We start from the raw sequence: 19,544 nt of genomic DNA on the forward strand, positions 1-19,544 counted from the left end.
TAAACGCCAACGTTTTGATTTATATCACAGGAGGAAAACTGTGGGCCTTTCATGGGGCTCATGTGAAATTAACATAATGAGCACTTCTCATAAATCTCACTGATTTTGTTTATACTCCGCTATTAAAAAACAAATCACCAGACTTTGAGAAATTACAGCAATAGACCGTATGTTTATTTAGAATGAAGCAATTCCGTCTTTCCATTCAAGATTAGTCAAATTAATATTGTTTAAATAAGGTTGCATTGCACCTTAATGCCAAGGTTAGACTCTTTCTCTCTCTCACACTCACACACACACACACACACACACACACACACACACACACATTGTAAGACACTGATAACTGTGCACAGTAAAATTGCTCAGTAAAATTGATATATCCGCAGTTTACATAAACAACTGGAGACCAGCAGCCTGACAGCGCGGCACAGCGACATGATCATCAGCTGCACCGTGCATGGAATCGGAATTTTAAACACGTTTTAATATTCGGTTGCTTCACAGTTGCTGTTTTTATTAAAATCACTAATTGTGCCCGCAGACTGCGCGTGTCTCTGCGCCGTTTCCAGGCGCGTACGACAGTGCGCGTGTTGCGTTTCTGCGTGTTGCTGTAACCTGTCTGCGTTTCTGTGCAGTAAGGGTGTGAGAAAAGTCGAAGAATGTGCTGTTTGAGCGCATGTTTCACTGAGGAACAAGTGGGGTTATAAGCACTGGCACATATGTGCGCGCGTGCAGCAATGACAGAAGGGTCAAACCCCCGCGCACGCTGGCCGTATCCATCTCTCTATCGCGTGCCATCATTTTTTTCCACAGATAGCGCATGAAGTACCCTCACCCGGAACCGCCGGTGCACTGTCAGTGACATGTCTCTTCGCTCCACGCATTTTCCTTCAGTCAAGTCCATGCAGAAACACAGCAGAATTCATTAAACTGTTACTTACTGTGTTTTTCACGCGCCTGTCCCCCCTCTCTCCTTTCGGCCCTCCATTCTCTTCACATCATTCCCCTCGAGGTATCCTTTTTACGGCTTCTCCGGGGAAAATACACCTAGAAATATATATTCTACATGTATTTAATTTTCGCGAGCTCTCTCACTACCTATCTCCCACTTCCTCCTCTCTCTCTCTCTCTCTCTCTCTCTCTCTCTCTCTCTCTCTCTCTCCGCTCTTTTGTTAAAATTCAGTATATGCGCCTCGTCACCTAGCAACCATCAACCTCCCTCTCTCGCGCGTGCCTCCTGCCTCTCTCTCTCTCTCTCCCGCACTCTCCATCACTAGCGACACGTGTTGAATGCTAAACTTAGCGGTTTGGAATAATATTAATAACTGGGTGGCTCGAGGTCTCTCTCTCTCCCAATACGCGCGCGCGCGGGCACACACACACGCACACACACACACACACACACACACCTCCTTTCGCTCGCGCATATCATCATGCAATATAAATATTTGGATCCATTCAGCCCTCTGTTGCATGCCACCCGCAGCCCCCCTCCGTGTCTCACTCCCCTCACATCATCCCGTACTGTGAATCAGTGGTGCCGTATTGCCGCTCCTGCTTCTCCGAGCGTAACGGAGAGCTGTGCGTCCGTTTCTCCGTCTGTCCGCCGACACGCGAGTGCCACTACACACGCGGGTATCCATACAGCATGGACAGGCAAAAATACGTTTGTGTGTGCGCGTGTGTACTGGTGAGTAACTGTTGCTTGTGACTGGTGGTTGAGCTGTAGTAAGTATCAATGCACCAACTTGCTTATTTAAGAAGAAATGATTCGCCTATTTATGTTGTGTTTTTATTAAATAATTAAAAAAATAAAATAAAAATAAAAAACCATTAAATTCCACGTATATTTTCTGCCTTCTGCGCTCTCCTGATTATAGCCTGTTATAGCTTATCTGTTGATATGGTCACTTGTCAATCGATTAATAAACCAATAACTCGTGATTAATACTGATACTCTGTGTGTTTCATTCAGTGGTCTCGAATGATGAATGACCAATATTTTTCGGAAGGTCACTCCTTCCAAGCGTGACGCAGCGCTATTGATGAAATGCCGTTCACCCTTTTAAAGCAAAAATAGCCAACTGCCCCATTTGCTCATATCCTCCACTGAAGAAATATCAGCATTACTGTCATGTACCTGCAAGAGCACAATCTTGGCTTGTTGTTCCAGATCTTCTGTTGTCGGGCACACAAGTTAAAGGAATAATCCGGGTTCAATACAAGTTAAGCTCAATCGACAGCATTTGTGGCATAATGTTGATTACCACAAAAATTAATTTAGACTGGTCCCTCCTTTTCTTTAAAAAAAGCAAAAATCTGGGTTATAGTTCGGCACTTACAATGGAAGTGAATGGGACCAATCTGCAAACTTTAAAATACTCACTGTTTCAAAAGTATAGACACAAGACATAAACAACATGCATGTTAACATGATTTTAGTGTGAGAAATTAGCTTACTAACCTTTTATGTCATAGTCCATGATGACGTAAACCCTAAAACACTCAATAAAACGTTTAAACAACTTTACAGCTCATATAATACATGAGTTTTAACAAAATAATTAACGTAAGTGCTTTTATAAAATTATAAGCTTCACATTTCTGCTTTTAAACCCTCCAAAAATTGGCCGCATTCACTTCCATTGTAAGTGCCTCAATAGCCGCGTTTCCACTATTGGGCCAAATGAGGTCGTGCTAGTGTGTGCCAGGGCCAGTTGCGTTCCCACTGTCTCTTCCGAGGGCTTCATCGTGCCTCCTCTGGGCTTTCTCTGGGCCAATATCCAATGGCCTTTAGCCCACTGATTACCCTTGGGCCAAACAAGGCCAACCAGGGATTGAGACGGCTTCAGTGTCAAAGGCGGAGTTTCGCCGAACTTGTCAGGATATATATCCAGCACACAACGGTACACGTTCGGGAAAAAAATAAATAAAAAAATGCTATGAAAATACTATATGTGAAAAAATTTATTTTATTTATTTTTTGAGAGTGAAAAGGGGCAAAGGGATTCGCCTTTGTGTTGTCAAGTTGAACTTACAAACATATCATTCATCAGTTTGATTCCCATTGGGCAGCGACAGATGTCAGCTGAATATGGTTTGCCACATAAACTGTCAAATCAAATGAGTGTGATTTTGAAGTTAGTGCATGTAAACAAGTTTCATTCAGCGGAATTTATGTTCTGCTCTCTCTCTCTCTTTCTCTCTCTCTCTCTCTCTCTCTCTCTCTCTCTCTCTCTCTCTCTCTCTCTCTCTCTGTATATGTGTCCCATTGTTTGAGTTATAGCTCAGACCACAACAGATGAGTAAACATTGATAGTCACAAGTAAATCCGATCAAATCAGATTGGGGAATGCAAAGGCTATTCTCCCTCTCTCTCGATTCCTCTCCCTGTGTTGGCATTTCTTTCTCTCTTGGTATACTCACAAAGTCTGATTAGAGTTGACAAAAAAATCCCCTTTAATCAAGTGAATAGTAGATGGCGGAATTGAGCCGCAGTGCTCGTGGCGCGCAATTCTTGGAACAGGGCCTTATAGGAATCATATTGAAGGTTCATACAGGCCTTTGGATAATTATGTGGACTACGAGATGGTATCTGGCATTAGTGTTGGATAAAACAACTAGATCTTGGCAATCGGCAAGGGAGAAGCGGAGAAGAAGCTAGGCTAATATGAGAACTAAAGAGAAAAACTGCCTGAGGGAAAAAAGAGAGTGAGCCCTATTCAGTGCCACACAGACTTTCCTTTCGCACTGGGAGACCTCAGCGACAATTGATTTTTTTTTCTATGTCCAAGCTGTAATAGAAAATAACCAAGTACTTTTGCGCAATAGCTGTCACCAACCTTCTGAGAAGAATAGGGCTAATTTTTTACGGTGCCTTCGCAGAACAGCTCCCTTCAAATCCGCTACATTTCATTTGTTGAATACATTTTCTTCCTCTTGAAATTTGTTTTTTTCCTCACAGTGACACTGAACTCTCTTACTAGGCCTTTGTTAAATGTGAAATCACATGGACACAGCTGGCCCAAAATTAGGCTTGCAGGAAAGAAAGAAAACGCAACCAAACGTCACATTCAGTAAACAGATCCGCATTATAATCATGAGCTAATTAATGTCACAAGCATGAACAAACATCACCGCTTTTCAAGCATCCACATTGGTGAAGATATAAAGCCTTTGTATGAATAATTCTTTTTTAAGGCTCAACACCTCGCTTGTGTTGATTTTGTTTAGTTGGTGGGGTTCAGAGGGAGCACTGTCTGATAGAAGGCATGAGAGCCTTCACTCCCTCTGGTAATTTCTCTGATCACTTATAATTCCAGTTAAACAGTATTACTCTCACTGAACAGATTCATCCACACCTAATGATGGCATGATGCTGCGTGTTTCAAGACCCCTCTTTCTCCATCTCAAGAGCTATTCGACAGGGTCAGATAGAGATTCAATGAGAAAATTGGAAAGCACTTCATCATTTGCAACACCGGGGGTTTGGGCTTTATCCCAGTTTGTGCTGAGGTTCTCAGATATATTGTATCACTTGTAAGGCCCAACCAATCAGTGCTTTTAGCTGGCTAATTATTCAGCAGCCATTATTAAGTGTACAACTGTTATTTGGTCTTTGTCTGGATTAACTATGTCAATACAATAATATATACAAATAAATCTTTATAATTGTTTTATTCAAGAAGCATATGGTGCCAAACTGCTTGACACAGACTCAGTAACTCTGAACACACTGACCCCATGACCTGTATTTAAATATAAATATAAAATGCATGCAACATGGATAGATAAATAAATAAATATTACATCATCCATGAAGTGCTGTGAACACAGTCGTTCAACTAGCTCCCACCGTCTCAGAACACAGCAGGCTTGCCTGGCTTGTCTGTTCGGTTCTCCCCCGTTCCCCCTCAGTTTGTTTCTTAGTTTCTATTCTAACTAAACGCATACCAACCACTGCACACAGGCGACTGGTACCTCTACCCAAAATAAGACATATTGATGTCTGCCTACAAGATGAACAGGTTTGGTTTAGCCTGATCCAGTTAAGCTGATAAAACAATTGAACAGAACAGAAACCAAAAGACACTTCATCAGCTAAGAAGCTAATCTGGCTTCTTTTGATTGAGGATTGAAGGCGCAGAACATTCTATTATGCTTTGAGAAGACAACATTCTTATGCCAAGTATACAAAAAATAAAAAAATAAAATAACAGGGCAGTTCACAGTGAAACCAAACTCACTGAACCAGAAAATTATTATGCTTTGCAAGGGGTATTCAGATTGGGGGGAGGGGGTCCCCTTTTGTAATGCTTAATTACCTCTCTCCCCTGTACTTGAGGTAATCTTTAATCTGATGAGCACCCTGGACTCCAAGGGTGCTCTGTATCCACCACTGATAAAATTCAGACACACATATACACACACACACACACTTTCTCTGAATGAAAATAAATGTGCAGATAGCTGCTCTGACCCAGACTGAGCTGGTTAGTGCAATAGAGTGCATTTTGTATTGCAAACACAGTGTGATTGCTTAATCTGGGGCAAAGTGAAGTTATATTGATATATTGAAAGAGCAGGACAAAAAAACAGAGTGAAAATAGGACTGAGAGTATTTGAGTAAGAGAGAAAAAAAGATGAAGAGCTTATACAATATTGTGCTGGAAATCAGCAAAGTCAAGTATAGGGTGGAGGAAAGGGGTGTAATGAGCGAGAGAGGAGAGAAAGAATAAAGATACGCACAGAGGAAAAGAATGCACACAGAACGGAAAGAAGGGGAGGGTAAAAGGGAGGGGCAAAAAGCATGGCAAGATTACACATGAAAACAGCAGTCTGTTTTCTTCTTTGACAACCAGAAAGAGAAGTAGAGAGACAGACAGGAAGCTATGGTTTCATTCTTAAATCTATATCACTTTAAAAAAAGAAATTGAAATAGAAAGAAAAACAATACAGACAATTGAGAGAAAAAATGAGAGCAACAAAATAAATAGGTGGATAGCCAACACATTGGTAGAGTTTACTGAACCAGACATATTCTGACATCTGTAGAGGGCAACAAAGAGAGTGAGGTGTGATTTTAGAGGTGTAACTCTAGCATTGCTTTACTGCAAGAACTTACGAGATTCATACATAGACATTCATTTGATTTTAGGAAATAATTTAGTTTTAGAGAGACAAGTTGGTGAAAGAGAAAAGCAAGTGGATTAAAACAAGTCCCATCAAAAACCAAACCATGTTGGTAAAAGAATACCGAATATGCATGCCTCTTACTGTGGATGAGGTAAGTTTTTATCTTTTTCAGCACATGTATTTGGGTTTGCGTCTGTAATGTGTATGTAGTGCATCTGCACATGATTGGTGTATAAACACGAGCAAGTAAACATGTAAGGAATTAAGATGTTTATTCCTCTCTGTTTATACAGTTGATACTGCAAGTAACAGCGATATTTAAAAAATGAAAATCTGTTCACGTCATAATCTTCACATGCTTGCTCGGAAAAGAATAGTGATGCTTTTTCCTGTCAAAGCTAAACTGACTATTTTGTGTTTGTTTAGGCCCTGTAATTACTTGAAATGTATATGTTGTAAATTACTCTGAAATATTTTGTGATTGAGAAGTGTGAACCGTAATCTAGGACATATTTCAACTCAAACTAAATTAAAATGCACATTTCAGTTCCAATTGACATTTACATTACATTTTCAGGTTAAACCCACACAGAAATCTGACATATCACAATAATATGTAAAACGCACAGGCCTATAATATGTATGGAGTTTACTGATATAGAAAAGTCACACTTGCACATATATGCAACAACATACACCTATCAGCTACAACATTAATATTTTGTAGGTCCCCCTCGCGACTATTGTGTGTGGAAATCCCAGGAGATCAGCAGTTACAGAAATACTCAAACCAGCTCGTCTGTCACCAACAATCATCCATGCGATCATCTAATCAGCCAATCGTGTGGCAGCAGTGCAGTGCATAAAATCATGCAACTATGGCTAAGGAGCTTAAGTTAATGTTCACATAAACCATCAAAATGGGGAAAATGTGATCTCAGTGATTTCAACCGTGACATGATTGTTGGCACCAGACGGGCTGGTTTGAGTATTTCTGTAACTGCTGATCTCTTTTGATTTTCACGCTCAACAGTCTCTAGAATTTACTCAGAATGGTGCCAAAAACAAAAAACATCAAGTGAGCGGCAGTTCTGCAGACGGAAATGCCTTGTTGATAAGAGAGGTCAACAGAGCTAACAGAAAGACTACGGTAACTCAGATAACCACTCTGTACAATTGTGGTGAGCAGAATAGCATCTCAGAATGCAAAACACACTGAACCTTGAGGCAGATCGGCTATAACAGCAGAAGACCACGACGGACACTTTATTAGGACCATAGTGTTTCTAATTAATTGCTCAGTGAGTGAATATGACCAAATAAATGAACTTCAGTTTTATGTTAATGGCCATACAGTATATCATATTTTTGCATGCAAAGACATAAAAAATATATTTTATCTTGCACTTATTATAAGCATAATATAACATTTTGTGGCATTTTTTCATATTAACAGACAATTTTTTTAATTAAGCCAAATGAAAGAATTATTAGGTTTATGCAAAGATTATTATTATAGTAATAAATACGTAGCTATTATTTTTTACATTGCTTCGAATATAATACCTACAATAATACAGCAACAAGCACGTTAATGTTTATTTAGCAATGCACTCTAGAGAGGCTAGAGAGATGCTGCCTCCCTCTGAAACTTAATCCGCTGGTGTCGCTGCTTGACTGAGAGACTTTTGTAAATGTGAAATTTTGTGGTATTTTATTTGTTTAATTTATGTACAGCCGATTCTTTTTCACTTGCTCACGCGATAAGCTTCCAGTGACAAGCCTTCTATCTACAGATGGGAATCGTAAGGAATTTAACTATTCCAGTTTTGATTTCTCTTAATGATTCCGGTTCCTTAATGATTCCAGTAACAATTCTTTTAGTACTTTTGAGGAAGAATTATTTGCATTTTTACCTATTGCATTGTCTGCCCTCAGCAGCCTGTTGCCAAACAATGGTAACATTTCAGATTTCTACAGAGCAGATATAACAAATTAGAAATACATTTAATAAAATTATTGTAAAAGATGTGCTTTTAGACTTTTTAGAGGTATAACATTTTTTTTTTATTCTAAGCAAACAAGAAATGTGATAGCATATTTAATTCATTTATTAATTCTTAAAAAAAACAAAAAAAAAAAAACACTTATTACAATAGAAAACTTGTGAATCTTTTACTACACATTGTCATATTAACAACCAGTCAGTAAGAGCACTGCTTGATTAAAGTCTAACAGGTCTGAAGTACAACATTAAATAAACAACAACAGTTCCAGATACAGTTTAGACTACACCATAAGTACCATATGTTTTGCGTTGTAGATTCAAAAGAACCACTCAGTAGAGTCATTAATTTGGGAATCAAAATACACTGGTAGCACAATGGGTTTTACGCTGTAGACACAGTAGAGGTCAGCGTTGCTGCTGAAGTGCGCTGCTGAAAACATTGTCAGAGTAATTTAGTACAGTGTTCAATCCGCATCGGCAAACCCAAATTCTGTCTGTCCACAGCATGTCACGGCTGTGCGAGGCGGTGAGGATCTCCTACACTTAAATGTCTAATAAAATTAGAGATCAGAACAGTCAGGCAGAACATGCTGTTTATTGAATGTAAATAATTTTTTTACAGAAGCTATGTATGGACAGGGTAGGGTGGGTTACTTTTGAAATGTATTCCACCACAGATTACAGAATACATGCTGTAAAATGTAATTTGTAATGTATTCCGTTAGATTACTCAAGGTCAGTAACGTATTCTAAATACTTTGGACTACTTTTTCAGCACTGGTAGATTTATTCACTTGTTTTGACTATGAAAACTCTGCCAGTACAGTAAGACAAAATACACATGTTAAAAATACATTCTCTGAAAAAACCTAAATATCTTATGCAGTGTTGTTTCTAAAACAAGATAAATCAAACTGATCTTGTTTTAAGGATTTGTAGATATTTTTACAGGAAAACAACACACAAATTATTATCAAGAATACGATTTTTTGCCCTAATATCAAAGGTCTTACTGGAAAAAAAGAAATTATGATCCAACGTGAATTACTTGATAAAAAAATATGATCATGCCTGGTAACGTGCATGTAAAATGGCTAGAAATAGCATTTTAGCTCAGCGTAAAGATGACAATTTACACAAGGTTTATTTCTATTTCATCTGCTCCAAACTTACTTCAAACTTAATTCTCTGTCTGCTCGTATGAATGTAACACATCATAAGAAAGTGTTTCACCGTAGTTCAAATGCACTTTGGATCGTATAATTTATGTTGTGATCCAAACTGAAAGGACTAAATATTAAATTAAACAAATGACAATAAAATGCAGAGTAATCTTTTCGATAATCAAAATACTTTTTGAATGTAACTGTATTCTAAATACCAATTATTTTAACTGTAGTGGAATACAGTTACTTATATTTTGTATTTTAAATATGTAATCCTGTTACATGTATTCCATTACTCCCCAACCCTGCATATGGACATACGCTTTCTATGACAATCCACAAAGGGATAAATATGCATCAATCACACAAATTCACAAGGTAAAGTTAAATCTTCTAAATAAAGATTCAATGATATCAAATTTTATATCATCGAGTGCATTTACATGCACACTAATACGCTGACCACATTTACATGCACTTAAGAAAACGGTTTATTCCATAGTTTTTGCAGAAAGTGGCGTCCAGAGGCCGGCGACTGCGTGCCCGTTGCAAACAGCGCCCCAGCCCATTTTGGAGGCGTCTGTCGTGACCACGACGCACCTGGAGACCAGTTCTAGAGGAACACCTGCCCGTAGAAACAAGAGGTTGGTCCAAGGGCTGAAAAGACGGTGACAGATCGGCATGATGACCACACGATGTGTCCCGTGGTACCACGCCCATCTCGGGACTCGAGTCTGGAGCCAGTGCTGAAGCGGCCTCATATGCATCAACCCGAGTGGGATGGCCACCGCCGAGGATGCCATATGCCCCAGGAGCCTCTGAAAAAGTTTCAGTGGAACCGCTGTTTTCTGTTTGAACGCCTTCAAACAGGCCAGCTCTGGGTGTGCTCGTTCGTAAGGTGTGCCGTCAAGGAGACTGAGTCCAACTCAAAACCGAGAAAAGAGATGCTCTGAACCGGGAGGAGCTTGCTCTTTTCCCAGTTGACCCTAAGCCCTAGTCGGCTGAGGTGTGAGAGCACCAGGTCCCTGTGTGCACACAACATGTCTCGAGAGTGAGCTAGGATTAGCCAGTCGTCGAGATAGTTGAGAATACGAATGCCCACACCCTTAACGGGGCAAGGGCAGCCTCTGCGACCTTCGTGAAGATGCAAGGAGATAGGGACAGGCCAAAAGGGAGGACTTTGTACTGATACGTCTGACCCTTGAATGCAAACCGCAGGAAGGGTCTGTGTCGAGGAAGGATCGAGACGTGGAAGTACGCATCCTTTAGGTCTACCGCCACAAACCATCTTGATGCCGGACGCTCGCCAGAATGCGTTTTTGAGTCAGCATCTTGTCTGTGTAAGGCCCGGTTCAGTACTCGCAGGTCCAAGATTGGCCGCAACCCACCGCCTTTTTTCGGTACGATGAAGTAGGGACTGTAAAACCCCTTCTTCATCTCGGCTGGAGGGACAGGTTCTATTGCGCCCTTCCGTAGGAGGGTAGCGATCTCTGCGCGCAAGGTAGCAGCATTTTCGCTCTAGACCAAGGTGAAGTGAATACTGCTGAACCTGGGCAGGCGCCTGGTGAACTGAATCGCGCAGCCGAGTCGGATGGTCCAGATCAGCCATCACGACGGATTGGAAAGCGCAAGCCACACGTCCATGTTTCGCGCAAGGGGGACCAAGGGGACAATGTCGTCGGATGTACCAGCAGGTGGGGCCTCTCGGCGGGGCGGAGCTCGAGGTGCCACACCACGTCATGGCCGTGCTGAGTCTAGGGACATCGAAGCACTTACCTGGCTCCTTGTGACCACCCCCGGAACAGCCTGGGATGGGGAGGAAGAGGACTGTCCTCATAACCTGTGGAGACTGCCACATCGGGGGTGGCTGTGTGCCACAGCTGGGCGCTCAGGGGTGGAAAGGCCACTGCTGGAGCGCCACTCCTGCAAGAAAAAACCCATGGACAGTAGTCGTGGTGACGACCGTGCACACCGGGTATGTGACCCAGGGAGGAAGGAAGCTGCTATTTTGCTGAACTGTTGGGTACCGCAGCCACTTGGGCATGCGGCGAAATCAAACAAAAAGGCAACAAAAGATTTTCCACCCGGCCCTCCACTGGGGGATGGAGTGGTCTTTTTACCAGCTCCAGGTGAGTGGGTTCCCTCGTCTCTGGGTCGCCCGTCTCAGGGGCGCTTTGACGACCTCTGTGGGTTCTTAGGCGCCGGCTGTGAGACGGGTGACGTCTGCTTCCTGCGGTGGGCTCCACGCCGGGGCCGGGCCGAAGGGGCGGGCTGTGGCAGAGCCAGTGCAGTCACCGCAGGGGGACGCCCTTGGCGACGAGCAGATGGGGTGCGGGATCTTGAGCTGTGCCGGGGGTCTACTGCTCCACTGCCGAGAACTGCTGGGCAAAGTCCTCGATGGTGTCGCTGAATAGGCCAGCCTGGGAAATGGGGGCAGCAAGGAACCGTGCCTTGTCAGCCTCGTCCATCTCGACCAGGTTGAGCCAAAGTTGGTGCTCCTGGACCACTAGTGTGACCTTCGTCGTTCGGAGAGCGAGGTCGGTCGCCAAGCGCAATTCCTGCATCAAATCTGGGGTGGAACTACCCTCGTGCAGTTCTTTCTACGCCTTGGCTTGGTGGACCTGCAGGAGAGCCATGGCATGCAGGGCAGAGGCGGCTTGTCCAGCAGCACTGTAGGCTTTAGCCGTCAGGGATGACGTGAGCCTACAGGGCTTGGACGGGAGCTTAGGGCGTCCACGTCAGGTGGTGGCGCACTGCGGGCATAGGTGCACCGCGAGCGCCTTATCCATTGGGGATTCACCGTATAGCCCCTGGCCGCCCCGCCATCGAGGGTAGTGAGAGCGGGGGAACTGCGGAATCGGGGTCAGGCAGTAAAAGGTGCCTCCCATGATTTCGTCAGCTCCTCATGCACTTCCGGGAAGAATGGCACTGGAACGGGGTATGGCTGCTTTGAGCGGCGCCGCGAGCCCAGGAACCAATCATCAAGCCACGAGGGTTCGGGGAGATCGGAGGGTTCCACTCAAACCCGACGCTCGTGGCCGCCCGGGAAAGCATGTCCGTCATTTCAGCATTGGCCTGTGACTGGGCAATCGTCCCCAAAGGGGGAAGCCCAGCTGAGGCTTCTGCGTCCGACTGGACAAGCCCGCTCTCCAATGCTACGCTTGAGAGCTCATCATCTTCGCGGGCTCCGAACAAGAAGCCAGACTCGCCGTGAGATGAGCCGGCGAACTCATCTGGAAGCCCGATTGGGGCAGACGAGCGTGCTGGGGAATGGGAGGTCCGCGGGGGATAGCCGGCGGAGTCGATCCCATTGGGGTCCCCAAATTGCCCCCAGTGCTAGCCGCGCTGGCCTCATACCCATAGGTTTTTCTTACGAAAGCAAGCCACGACCGCAACGTTGCCATGGTCATGTTCTCGCAATGTGAACATGAACCATCCACAAACGCTGCCTCCGTGTGGGTCACGCCCAGACATGAAAGACAGCGACCATGACCTTCCGAAGTTGAGAGATAACGACCGCAACCAGGAATAACACACAATCGGAAAGGCATCTTTAAAAAGACGCATCTTTAAAAAGACGTTCTTTGTGTGCCGCTCTTTTAGAGAAATATATACTCTTTTAGAGGAAAAAAGCTCTTTCAGAAAATATACTCTCTTGTTTTCTGCCGAAGCGCCCAGGGGCATTCTCTGCAGTGCACCAGTGCAGAGAAGGGAGAAGCCTCTGAAATGCGCCGTCAGATCCAGCAGAGGTGAATGAACAGTAGAATTCAGCTCAATGAGCATGACTGTTCAGCTCCGAAGAGAAAATCTGAATGAGTGGTTGCATACCAGCTCCTTTTATATCCGTATGTCTGGGGGAGTGGCATGCAAATACCACTCGCCAATTTTCATTGGCCTTTTATCAAAGACCAGAGGTGTCTCGGGCTCTCAAGAGTGACCCCTAGTGTCACTACATTGACACAACGTCGAGTGAGTGACAGATAGGGAACGTTATTTACACAAGGGTCGCGGGGAAATTTCATAGCTGTGAAGAAAGCTGCTTACTGACCAAGCCACATGTATACGGATGTAAAGATTACGCCTCTTATATACAGTAGTGCATGTAAACTGGAATGCTGCTGTCTCGCAATAACCCGCTATCTGGTGTCCATGTAAACTTAGTCATCTATAACTACCAAAAATCAGCTTATTCTAAAAAATCCGACAACGTATGTGTTTACATGAGATTTTAAATCATCGGGTAATCCTTAATAAAAAAAATGTGTTTACAGGCAACACTTTTACACATTGTATAAACTGGTAACAATGCTGGTATGTGTGCATGCAACACGAAATTTGGGTAATGCACAAAAATCTACATATGCCAATAGTTTTTTGCTATTTATGTTTATGACCTTACCCCAATAAAAGAAAACCATTTAAGGCGTTTACATGACTGTATATTTTGTCAGCATATTAAGAATAATCATTTTAAAAACATGCTTGTGTATATGCTTACTGTGTGTGACAGACCTCGACAGACAGCTTAGCAAAACATTCAGTAGGTGTAAGACACTTGTTCAAAATGTAGTCTTTTTGAGCTGGCTAGTTAGACGCTGGCTTTAATTAACTGTTAGGAGAAAGATGTTGGCCCACAGCGTTCCACAGTTTACAGCGGATGGGGCTACTCGAAAACCTAGCAATTAACAGAAAAACTCAGATTAACATGAAAAAGATACTGTTTATCACATGTCGCATTATTGCGTCATGTCTGGTTAGAACACAATGGAAGTTCTTAGATATACAGTGGAAACTGCAATATGTGAAGAAGAAAAAAAGTGGATTCAATCTATTTTTTTCCAGATATTGATTCTAATGGATATCAATATTTGGGAACACATATTGCAGATGACAGATCAGACATACCAAGATAAGGACAATGAGATACGCATACAAACATTTAAGTGGAAAATGAAGTTCTTAGAAGCTTGAAACTCAAGAAGCAAGGAATGGGGAGGACTTTTCATATGAAAATCAGCTGAGCACACACTTCTTTACAAGCAAGGACAACACGAGGTCATGAAAGGAGGTTAGCAATATATCTCTCTCTCTTCCTCAGTATAAAATCGGCCAGTTGTATATGATCAGCAAGCACAGCAGTGAACAAAGCGGAGGAGGTGAAGGGGTGGAGGTGGTCCGTAATGAACCTTGCACAGACCCCACATGCGGAGCTGGTCAGATCACAGAGAAACGCATCTACCTCAACAGGTAAGAGCACACACACACATACACACATGCAAAAATGATCTTGTTTCATTCACAGTTTACATCACCCACCTGCCAGTGTGCCAGCGATCAGCAAATATTAATGACTGCAGCTAACACCTTTACGCATGCAGCAGAGCACTGTCCATCATTCACTTTCCCTCCAAAACAGCTTCTTCTATTAATTTCCTGTTGTGTTTATGTTTCAGCAAATTTCCAGAAAATCTGAACCGTGTTCAAACACATCCATCACTTATACATTCCTGGAATGTTCTGGGATTGTTAGTTTGTGGTTATAAAAAAAATCTAAAAAGATAATTCCTAGAACATTAGGAACAATAACCAAACCACAGGAACCACACACTAATGTTAGAGGAGCGTTCTGTGTTGGCTGGGAAGCAGCCTGAAGGGCCAGTCAGACATAACATCCATACATTTAAAAAAAAAATAAAAAATAGCAAGATCAGCAACTAATTTAACAGTATGTCTGAGGTGTCTTGTGTCTTAAGGCACATTTTTAAAAGTTGAAGTTCATTTAACTTGACACGGCACTCCTGCCCGAAACGATGAAAAATGAGCAAGGTCAAAAACATTAATCTAGTACATGTTCACATAGAAAAAAATAATAATAATAATAAAAAAACAACAACAAAAAAAGCAGTATAGATTGATGCAAACCGTGTTCTGTGTGAAGAGCCCTTAAACGTTGGCTTGCACTTGTCCTCCAGAGAATCTTGTATACATTCTGTCTGATATCCTCCCACATTGTGTACATGCACACACACTTACTGTAATTGCTTGTTTTCTTATGTTCTTTACACTTCTTTGCTCTACACAGACAAAAGCCCCCCCCCACACACACACACACGCACGAAACACACACACTCAGTCATTAAATGCTGTAGTGAATATGAATTACTGCACCTCTAGCAGTAAACATTTTTTTTCAAAGCATTAATGTGTTAGCAAAGACCAAAAGGGCAGAGCATTACTTTCCTAATGGTCAAATAAATCTTATCGTGGTGCATGTGAGTTCAATTCAAATTGTGATATTACTGCAGACGGGATCATTATATCCTGTTTACAAGTACATCAGGCTAAACTGCTGCATTGTAATTATGAATAATTTAACTTGTATCATCAAGATGGCTTCAAAGGATTATAATTTAATGACAGTTGTTTGGTGGGAAGGTGCTGTTTCACAGACAGGACACACTGAGGAAATGTCTGTCACTTCAGAGATGCGGAGATGGGGAAAGAGGCAGAGTGAGAGAGCGTGACCACATCCATGGCACTAGACACTACTGGCTGACCGTGAATGATTTACATCTTCTCTCCTCCTCCCCTCTCTTCTCATCCTCTGTCCATCCATCCATCACTCAGGTCCTCAGGCTGTAAATCTGAACTGCTGTCTGTGCTGTCTTATCTTACAGTGCTGAGTTCATTATCTCACTCTCTCTCTCTCTCTCTCTCTCTCAGACTCTGCTTTTTTTTAGAGAAAGATGGCACCAGACACCTCTGGAAGTGAGACTTATTGCTTTTGTGACAGTTGTCTAACCTCTCACCCCAACACACAATTGTGCACACATGCACATACATGTCCAAATGTATGGGGACACCTGAACACCATACCACTGTGTACATGTTGAACATTTAATTTTAAAACAATAGGCATTAATGGGGAGTTGGTTCTTCCACTCTTCTGTGAGATGAGAATTCTCCCATTCAGACACAAGAGCATCAGGCACTGCTGTTGGGCAACGGGGCCTTGTAGTCAGCTTTCCATTTTGTCCCAATGGTGTTAAGCAGGCATGTGATGTGGGTTTTGAGGCTGGGCAAGCATCAAAGATTTTTAATACACATTATTAAACGCTGTGCCCAAAACACATTATACGGGTGAGTGTAAATTGTTGCCTTAGAACCCACCAGTCAATGGAAATGTCTTGGTTACTGATGTAACCTCTGTTCCCTGATGGAGGGAACGAGACGTTGTGTCGATGTAGTGACACTAGGGGTTCGATCTTGAGAGCCCCAATCACCTTTGCTTAAAATAGAAAAGGCCAATAAAAATTGGCAAGTGGAATTTGCATGCTACTCTCTGCCCTGGAGATATGGGTATAAAAGGAGATGGCATGCATTACTCATTCAGATTTATGCTGAGGAGCCGATAGAGAGTCCCAGCCATGTCAGTGGCTGGTTCAGCGCCACGGCAGGAGGGACACAACGTCTCGTTCCCTCCATCAGGGAACAGAGGTTACATCAGTAACCAAGACATTCCCTGTCTGTCACTCACTCGAAGTTGTGTCGATGCAGTGACACTAGGGGTTCCTATAGGAAATGCCGCAGGTGCTGAACCGTGTCACGAGGTACGGAAGAGTGGACACGTGCAAGCTGCTGCGTGTCTCGCAGTGAGCGCTCAACCATGTTGTGACCTTCCAGCGAGTTAGGTAAGGCATCTCTCTAGTCCCATTAAGGGGGGAGGAGGCACTTACCCAAGTAGGCTACTGGCGGTGCTTTTCTTAATTTGCTGTTAAGCAATCTCCCGCCGAGCACTTTCTAGAATAGCGCTGGGAAGTGCTCTTCCCTCTCCAGGAACGAGAGCACTATGGAGACCACATTCTGCCGGAGAGAGGTTAACATGTGGAGCATACCTCATATGGACTTACCAGTGGGGAAGTTCACATATGGAATGATACCACAGGAGGACCCTATCTACAGAGAGGGTACAAAGCACAATGGCCGAGGCAGAGAAAGCTCTGATGAGGGGAAACACAGGGTTCACCTAAGGGGAAACCGAACAGTGGAAACTCATCATACGGGATTACCAAGGGGGAATCACCACGCATGGAGCACTGAGCCCGAGCACACGGGCTCACCTGAAAAAGGGGAATACCACGATTACTGGGCCTGGTAGCATTACTCCTCTGCCGAGTTCATCACCGAACAGTGCTTAAGAATTAAAGAGGCATCCGGAATTCACCGGGTACGGGGAACTGTTGTGGACAAAAAGGCGCATATTATCACCTTTGAAAAAGGGGAAAGGCGCAATACAAGCGGTACACCTAAACAGCCACCCAGTCTACCTGCTGTTACTGTGTAACACTCAGGTTGAAACCGGGTCTATGCATAGGTTATAAAACCTCACAAAGGTATTGGGTGTAGCCCAATCCGCAGCTCTGCATATGTCTGCTAGAGAGGCCCCCCTTGCCAGTGCCCAGGAGGACGCAACACCTCTAGTGGAGTGCGCCCGGTCTCCCAAGGGGTACGACAAGTCCTGAGATTGGATGCAAGGAAAATGGCATCCACAATCCAATGGGCTAATCTCTGCTTGGAGACAGCTTTCCACTTCTGCTGTCCTTCAAAACAGACAAAGAGCTGCTCTGAGCATCTAAAGCTCTGCGTGCAGTCCAGATAGATGCACAGGATGTGAACTGGACACAGCAACGATAAGGCCGGGTCTTCCTCCTCTGAAAGGAACGCTTGCAGGTTCACAACCTGGTCCCAAAAAGGAGTGGTGGAAACTTTGGGCACGTAACCGGGCCGGGATCTCAAGATCATGTGAGAGTGTGCCGGCCCAAACTCCAGGCATTTGCTGGTAACAGAGAGCGCCTGCAGGTCCCCCACCCTCTTGATGGAAGTGAGCGCCACCAGGAGGGCCATCTTCAGAGACAGAGTGCTGAGCTTGGCCTGCTCCAGGGGCTCAAAGGGGGCTCTCTGTAGGGCAGGTAGAACCACAGAGAGATCCCAAGAGGGAATCAGGCGCGGTCTAGGATGATTCAACCTCCTCGCACCTTTGAGGAACCTGTTAATCAGGTCGCACTGTCATGAGGGTCTCCCGTCTAGTGTATTGTGGTGATCTGCTATGGCAGCCACGTGCACTTTCAGCACTCCAGCCCTTCCTGAAGGAAAGACAGCACAGAACCGATGGCACATCTCTGTGGGTCTTCCACACGGGAAGAACACCAGTTAGCAAAAAGATGCCTTGTAGGGGGGACCCTGGCCTGAGTGATCATGTCTACCACCGCTGGCAGAAGACCTGCTAGGTCTTCCGCATCCCATCCAGGAGCCAGACGTGGAGATTCCAGAGGTCTGGCCACGGGTGCTGGAGCGTGCCTTGCCCCTGAGTGAGAAGGTCCTGCCTCAGGGGAATGCACAAGGGATGTGCTACTGTCAGGAGCACCAGATCCGAGAACCAAGTCTGGTTGGGCCAGTACGGTGCAACGTACAGGACTTGCTGATCGTCCTCCCTGACTTTGCACAGAGTCTGTGCAATAAGGCTCACAGGAGGAAACGCATGCTTGCATAGCCCCCAAGGCCAGCTGTGCGCCAAGGCATCTGTGCCGAGGGGGGTCTCGGACAGGGAGTACCACAGGGGGTAGTGAGAGGAGTCTTGGAATATCTCTGAAATCAGCTGTACTATGTGGGGGTGGAGTCTCCACTCCCCGCGGAGCGTTACCTGCTGTGAAAGCGCGTCCGCTGCACAGTTGAGGACGCCCAGAAGGTGAGTGGCTCACAGAGATTTCAAGGTCTGCTGACTCCAAAGGAGGAGGCGGCGGGCAAGTTGCGACATGCAACGTGAGCGTACGCCACCTTGGCGGTTTATGTATGCTACGGTCGCTGTGTTGTCGGTTCGGACCAACACATGCTTACCATGAATCAACGGCTGAAGCCTCCTCAGGGCCAGCAACACCACCAGCAACTCTAAGCAGTTGATGTGCCATTGGAGTCGTGGCCCCGTCCAGAGCCCCGACACTGCTTGCCCATTGCACACGGCACCCTAGCATGAGTTCGAGGTGACCACGACGCGCCTTGAGACCTGCTTTAGGGGAACACCTGCCCATAGAAACGCCAGGTCCGACCAAGGGCTGAAAGTCTGATGGCACTGTGGCATGATGGTCATACGCCGGGTGCCATGTTGCCATGCCCACCTCGGGACTCGAGTCTGTAACCAGTGCTGAAGCGGTCTCATATGCATCAACCCGAGGGGG

At 44.5% G+C, this 19,544-nt stretch overlaps 1 protein-coding gene across 1 annotated transcript in view; it reads left to right on the forward strand.

Moving 5' to 3' along the window:
• Positions 1-5,861: 5,861 nt before the first annotated feature.
• Positions 5,862-19,544, forward strand: part of LOC127453737 (cytoplasmic phosphatidylinositol transfer protein 1-like) — a 38,540-nt gene continuing 24,857 nt past the window's right edge. Inside the window, exons 1-2 of the mRNA XM_051720386.1 lie at positions 5,862-6,289; positions 14,411-14,559. Of these exons, the coding sequence (XP_051576346.1) occupies positions 6,242-6,289; positions 14,411-14,559 (197 nt within the window). The 5' untranslated portion in view covers positions 5,862-6,241. The remainder of the gene's footprint in view (positions 6,290-14,410; positions 14,560-19,544) is intronic.

Source organism: Myxocyprinus asiaticus, chromosome 16, assembly GCF_019703515.2.
Source record: "Myxocyprinus asiaticus isolate MX2 ecotype Aquarium Trade chromosome 16, UBuf_Myxa_2, whole genome shotgun sequence".
Lineage (NCBI taxonomy): Eukaryota > Metazoa > Chordata > Actinopteri > Cypriniformes > Catostomidae > Myxocyprinus > Myxocyprinus asiaticus.